Below are 7,297 nucleotides of genomic sequence, written 5' to 3' on the forward strand. Positions count from 1 at the left end.
GTAACATATGAGAGATGAGACCTGACAAAATAAAGTGTATTATAAGCACAACAGACAGGAAGAAGGGGGAGCTTCAGGAGGGTCAGCTAAGATGCAGCCCAAAGAGGTGGGTCTTCGGTCTACTTACGGGAGACAGGGAGTGACTCTGCAGTCGTGACAGTGTTGGACATGTGCCCATGCCCTCTGCAAGTGTCCTTGTCTGTTACTGTAAACGCTGCCAAGCATTACGCATTGCAGGTGTGCCATTAGCGTGCTGTTGACCTCATGTGCAGGGGTCTTCTATTACATTTTTTCAGACCACTAATTGGAGGCCGTTAATTGAACAATTAATGCCCGAGCTAACGTGTCTCCCAAGTGGTGGGACCATTACTCTGACCCCAAAACTTGACACCAGAAAATAATATTATTCCCAACTTGAATCAAATGTGCTCAGAATTACAAAGGGATTTCATTACAATCATGGCAAAACCATAAAAAACACAAGCATATTAAAATGTGTGAAATTACAATTAGTTGTATTCACCGTTAAGACATATCCCCAAAAATACAAAGTACGAATCAAAACACTGTCAGTTAAAAACAATCAGTTGAAACTTGATTAAGAACTCAAGTATAAGACTGTTTAAAAACAGCTTGTTAGTAGACATTGTGTGTCATCAGAGAACTTCAACCTGAGGAGGGGGTTTGTGTAAAACGAGGGACCCTATACCCATGTTTAGGCTACACATTAACCCATCTACAGCTGTTGACGACTCGACCGGCTCTGGTGTGAATAACACTGGGTGAATCGCAGGCGAGACTGCCGTCCTCCACATCCTTCTGATGTATATCCAGGGACAGATTGGCGGCGAGCTGGACAGTCTTTCCCCTCCTCAGCTCCTCCGACCCGAAGCGCTACACTGGGAGCTTCGGATCCTTCCAGACCACTTCATAAGGGGCAGATTCCCATCTGTCAGCCCGCTTCTTTCTCCCTCTCTGCCTCTTGTTGGCCAGGAGGACGTGTTCACCTACTGACACGGGGGAGCCCTTGATCTTCTTGTCCAACTGTCGTTGCTCAGGCGACTGCTCCCTAATGGCGTACCTCAGGGCGGTCTCCATGGACTCCCTCGGCTCTCGCCTTAGTTCCCTGGCAGACGGGGGATTCTACCGAACATGTGGTAGAAGGGGGCATAGCCGCCGGTTGTCTCGAAGGTTCATACGGTCGTCGCTGTAAATCATCCGAGGCCACCAATGTGTCTCATGAAGGGGTGAGGCTCGCAGCGTGTTGCCTAAGGCAGGGTTAAAGTGTTTCGTTTCATTTCCAGCTAGGGTGTTAGTTGGACACTGTAGAGTAGGCCCTCAATCACTTTCAGCTTCCTCCAACTCCTCATCAGTCTCAGCGCTCTCGCATCCTCCTCCTGTCACATCTGGAGGGCAACCTGTTTCCTCTGTACGTAGTATACATACAGACTCTCAAAGATGGTGCTGTCCTCGTCCTGCTTTCTCCGGAGCCCCCCCGTGTGTGTTAATGCCCGGGAGTAGTTCTCTGTGAGTGGAGGAAGATACAGCCTCCATACTTTCAATGTACTCTGGGCTTCCACATCTACTCGGGACTATCTGTTCTCTGCTCAGGTTCTGCGGATGTACAGTATGACCCTGTGTGAGCTTGTGTTGTAGTTTTATATCAAATGTATTTAGAATTGAAGTCTGTATTAAACTCTAGCACTTCCTGTCACCACATTTGTTTGCCAAGATTTGTGATCCCATAAAAGGGTGTCGACTTTGTATATAAAGGGTGTGCTCAGAGAGGGAGGGGGCTCTGGCGCTCTGGCGCTCTGGATTTTGCAAACTCTAGACTGCTGTCATGTAACTTTATTAATAAAAGGCTTCAAGATAATTTGATCAATCTCCTTGTGTTCAATATTCAATATCAATAGAGAAGAAAGCAGATTAAATCCACTACACTTGCTGTGTCTGTTACTTGCCATACCTGCTGTCCAGCATGTCCTGCACCATTTCTCCAGGGGCTTGCTGCTAAAAAATGGAGTTTGACCTTCATCGGGGGAAGTTTCTATTAAACAGCATTGCAGGCAGTCAGTAACTAGTGCCATTGCTTTGTTTATCCTAAGCCAGTAGTCAAATGCCCTCTCACCTCGGCTGGGGAGGGGAGCATAAGAGTCATCTAGAGGAGTGACAGGGTGGGAGAGCCTCACCAAACCCCTGCCTCTGGGTCATATTCAAGGTTGTAAGGGCTATTCCTCTGTAATCTTCACGATCTCATTTCCTCTCTTCCCATTAGCCTCTCCATTATCTCATTAAAATGTTGCTTTGGTTTCCACTGAGCTTTTGTAAAGGTAGCTTTGCGTAAGCTCACCCATTCATAGACATGGTATTTATCCCTCTTGTCCCCAGCGAACGTTCAGGGATCTCTTTTCTGTCCAAACAAAATGTAATGTTTCGGTTTAGACATCCTTTGATACGTCCAAGACTAATGCTGTGTAAATTAGTCTAGAGAGACCCTCTACTAGCAACCGAGGGCCTCCCGGTTATGGACTATCACCCGTGCTACTGTACCAGCTACTGTGTCTACTGTACCAGACGATTATTGTGTCTAAAGGATTTGCGCATATTTATGAAACGGTATCTTATGTAATAACTCAATCTGATTGGTTGACCGATGGTTCTCGAGCCTAATGGCCCTTAGGGCAGGAGCCTATCTCCTGTTTCTGTAGTGTGAGGCGCCTTGTTGTACAAGTACAACCCCCTGGACATGACCCTGGTATTGGTTGACATATATACTGTATATAGCCTCACGCCAAATGCCTCTTTACCGTTCCATTTGAATTATCATTGCGCTCATTCACTGCGCACATTCACAATAATAATCCCCCTTTCCCTGCTAAAGTATTGGTAACTCAATAAGATTCACTTCCCCTTGTATGAAAATGAAAACACCGTTTTGACTGTCAGCATATCAAATGTGGTCATATTACCAGCGCAGGGAACCTCTTTGATAGTTACAATGTTTCCATTGTTAGCCATGGGTGCATCAGCTACACTGACACTGAATTGCAACAAGTGGCAGTAGTCACATTCAATGATGGTCACAAGGGTGTAGGCGTCAGTTGGACATGAGGGTGGACACATTTAGCTACGGGGGCCCCCTCTCCGGGAAGATTAAAAAAAGAAAAAAAGCTAATTTCTAGTGATTTTTTAGAAGAGCATAGGCCTACAGAGACTTAACTCACAATTGAAGCAAATTACAAGTGTATTACAAAATGTAATTTGTGTTGCCTGAATTATAGAATAAAATAATATAAAAGGCTATCTTATTAAAGCAAGGCAAAAGAAAAGTCTTCAGTTGCTTTAAAAAAAAGTAAAATAAAAAATAAAAAATATTGGGATTTTTGCTCAAAATGTTTCTGAGTGACAACCAACAAGCTGACTATCCCTCGGTTCCAGCCCTTGGGAGGCTTGAGGCAATATTTTGTTTTGAAAGTGTGTAAATATGAGTTGATAAGAGAGGGGAGGCAATTAATGATGTTTTAAAATCCCATCTATCATGGATGGTAAATATGTCCTGAGAATGTCCCCTGAGATCCCTAAAAAGTTCTAAGAAAGTCCTTGGGTATCTAAAAAGTCACCGTTTGTGTGTGTGCGTTCTTTCATGTGTTCAATGCATACCAATTAGTTAGCAGCCTACAGTGTCTCTACAGTGTGGATTTAAGCAGCGTTTATGTTTGCAGGTCGATGCTACTCCATTTTGATGAGTTACTTTTGCACAAGGAAATGATTTTACCAATGCAGTAAGTTAGCAAACTGGTCGTTTTACTTGCTTGTAAAATACAAGATAACTTCAACTCATTTACATCATTTTTCTTACTGTGCTGAACAGTGTTGCTGCATTTCATCTAGTGTCGGCTGTTATCTGTACCTGCCTAGAGCTGTCACTGTGCACACTGATAGTGCTGGCTAAAACGGGAAGGATGTAAACAAATGATATTATTGGTTTAGTTGATTGAGGTGTACTTGGTTGTCATTTATGTATCAGTTCAGATCGGCTGGTGACAAAATAAACTGTACGGTAATTTGAGGCAGACTTTTCAAAATGCTGTTATACTAAGGGGCGGGAATCATACTTCACTATTTCAGTGTTACTTCAAACTTGTATACAAATACCATTAAAAAAACACAGGGAAATCTGGACTTAAAACAGACCTCTCAAGCTAACATATCCTGAGGATGTGATTTTGTTCCTTGTTTTTACCTTGTTGTGTATACATCTAATGATCACAACCTAGGCCTACTGCTGCTAACATGACCTCTTCATCCTCAATATGGAGCAATTTACATGGTAAAGAAAAACCACCACTATAGGACGATATTGACCATTTTGCCTGCTTCTAACATTGGGGGGACATGTCCCACCTGTCCCCTACGTGCTTGGCATGTTCTTAATGTTGCCAGACATTTCGTATTGAGGACTTCACTTGTTTTAATCACAGAGATAACCTGTAGGCTATATAAACTAATAGGTATATGCAGTGGCGGACTCAGGCTGTTTGAAGGGCAGGGGCGAAAAGGAAAAAAGGGCACCTACTGGACAACATGGGACCCCATCAGTGCACATGGTCAAGTTTAGACCATTGGAGGGGCACCAATAGGGCACGTCCTCTCATTTCCGCCACTCAAAAGGGCATTTTTGCCACTCAAACGGGCACTTGAGAGAGACGTTTTTCAACCGTGGGGGCACCAGGAGGGGCGGTCGCCCCCCCTGCCCCCCTATGAGTCCGCCAGTGGGTATATGGATAGGATAGTTATATACGTGTTGTATGCATGCAAACTGCAGTAGGTGGTCATGGTGTACCCTTCAAACTGCTTAATCCTGCCGTTGAAGTTTGCATTTGCCTGCAGTCGGCCTGTCAGAAACTCAGAAACTCGCCTCGCGGCAGCGCAACTCGACGAGGGTGCGTTCGTAAATACGCTCTGTAAATCTGATCAGCACTCGTGGAGTGCCTCTTGTCCAATCAGATCACTTGGTCCCTTTCTGACGTTGAACCCAGTGTGCGCTCCGGCGCTCTCAGAGCGAACTTACGAACGCACCCTAGGTTTCAAAGTACCGGTAACAGCCCTCGGACTCGAGCTTCGTCACCGCGCATCAACAGAGAGAGAGAGGGAAATAAATAAGCCCAGTCAACAACCGCCGAAATGTCCTCCGCCAGTGAGGAAAGGTAAGGCAAGCTAAGTGGATGATGTCAGTCGGGAACAGCAGCATTGTCTATCATTCAACTGTTCAAACGATCCCGGTTAGACGTGAACACGGGCGCCGCCATGTCATTGCCATAGTAACAGCGATCCTTCATTGTTTACAATGTGAGCGATAGTACATCTGAGAGAGCGACAGGGATCACAGGGAGTGCAGTATCTCTGCTTTTTATAGCATACCCCGACCATAGTGACAGGTAGATTATCTAGATAGCCTAAACGACCTTCCTTGTAATATGACTCAAGGGTGGAGAGAATAAGATGGACTGTCTGCAGCAGGCAGCATGAATTCTGTCTCTCCTCCGTTCGAGCCTGCTGCAGGGAATGCAATGAGGAGAATATGGATTGTTTTTCGGTCGATAGGTCAATTGCAGGGGAGGCTGTTGGACACTGGCGGACTCAGGGGGGGGGGGGCAGGGGGGGCGACCGCCCCTCCTGGTGCCCCCACGGTTGAAAAACGTCTGTCTTAAGTGCCCTTTTGAGTGTCAAAAATGCCCTTTTGAGTGGCGAAAAATGAGAGGACGTGCCCTATTGGTGCCCCTCCAATGGTCTAAACTTGACCATGTGCCCCCACAGTTGAGAAACGTCCCACTAAAGTGCCCTTTTGAGTGGCAAAAATTAGAGGATGTGCCCTATTGGCTGCCCTTCCAATGGTCTGAACTTGACCATGTGCACTGATGGGGTCCCATGTTGTGCAGTAGGTGCCCTTTTTTTATTTTCGCCCCTGCCCTTCAAACAGCCTGAGTCCGCCACTGCTGTTGGAGGTAGGAATCGGAGGACGGGGCTCATTGTAAATGCATGGAATGGAATAAGGAATGGTATCAAACACTGTGTGACTGTCCTCTGATGACTACCTTCACCAGCCTCCCCTGCTATGGACCTAATAGGCCGAAAAACTATTCTAGGAAAGCAAGCCAGTGCTGCAGAAACAAATGAGCGAATCAAGAATGGGGAGGCACATTCAGTCATGTTTGGACAGTTTAGGAAAAGTCTATTTAACAGGAATGTAAAGCAGTCCGTCGTCACAGTAAAACACAATCTAAACGCAGATTCCCCCCTAGCTGCTGGTCCATTCCAGGGCAGAAATAGGCTATTGAAAAGTTGTCAGTATGGATGTAAGGTAGCCTATTTCTGCAGAACAAGCAATGCCAGAGACATTAGAATTCACAGAGTATGCCTCTCGCCACGACTGCCAGCTCCTGGGAGACAGGGAACAGCAGGGCTTTTGTTGCAGCCTACAGTCATTTGGCATTCAAATAGGCCCTTGGCCTACACAGAGAGAAAAAGGCTTCTATGAACTGGTCAGCAGCCCTCTCCCTGCATCCACCGTGTGACCAGCCAGGATCAGCACTGCTACAGTGGCGTGTGTCAGGACCCTGGACAGCGCCCGCACATTGGATGATCGAGTTCCCCCCTAAGAACATGCAGGTTCAACCTGGGTTCTTTTGGTGAGAGAAGAGAAATCTTGTAGAGACATAAGATGGAATTCTGTGCATACTTAGCAGCAGCACATGGCCAGACTCAACACTCTTACGGCCAGACTCACCTAATCTTGCGACAGATACAGCTCCGACTGGAACATGTATTATTTGATCGGCGTTATCAGACCTGCTTCTGTGTTTATTTGAGTCCACAGATTTCAGGTAGTCCGAAAGGTTATTGGAGGAGGTTTTAGGGCCTATTTAATTAATAGTTTTACAGTATTATTACAGACAGTTAATTGGTGCGGTCTGAGGAGCGCTCTCCTCTTTACACCCTATTATGACGATTTTAATCAGAACAACGTAGCCTTATGGTGAATCGACGTCACCTCGAAACTCCTAACAATCTCCATGGAAAGACACATCATTCACCCAGGTTTCGTCAAAATCGGGCCAAGACTGTGTCATATGAACAGTGAGAATTGTGTGACATATCGTACGACCGGATAGGGACCGATAATTCCTTCCCTAATTTAATCGTGGGGGGGGGGGGGGGGGGCAATTACTCTGCACACTACTCTCCTGTAGACTCTCCTGACCCAGTGTCACATAACCCTCTGTACTCTCTCCTG

The 7,297-nt window shown here is 46.0% G+C and overlaps 1 protein-coding gene across 1 annotated transcript in view; it reads left to right on the forward strand.

Annotated features, from left to right (window-relative positions):
* Nucleotides 1-5,187: 5,187 nt before the first annotated feature.
* LOC308165612 (purine nucleoside phosphorylase-like) overlaps nt 5,188-7,297 on the forward strand; it is a gene marked incomplete at both ends in the record, with an annotated part of 9,268 nt that continues 7,158 nt past the window's right edge. Inside the window, one exon of the mRNA XM_080539761.1 lies at nt 5,188-5,210. Within this exon, the coding sequence (XP_080395887.1) occupies nt 5,188-5,210 (23 nt within the window). The remainder of the gene's footprint in view (nt 5,211-7,297) is intronic.

The sequence above is a fragment of the Nansenia antarctica genome (assembly GCF_963989245.1).
Source record: "Nansenia antarctica genome assembly, chromosome: 9".
NCBI lineage: Eukaryota > Metazoa > Chordata > Actinopteri > Argentiniformes > Microstomatidae > Nansenia > Nansenia antarctica.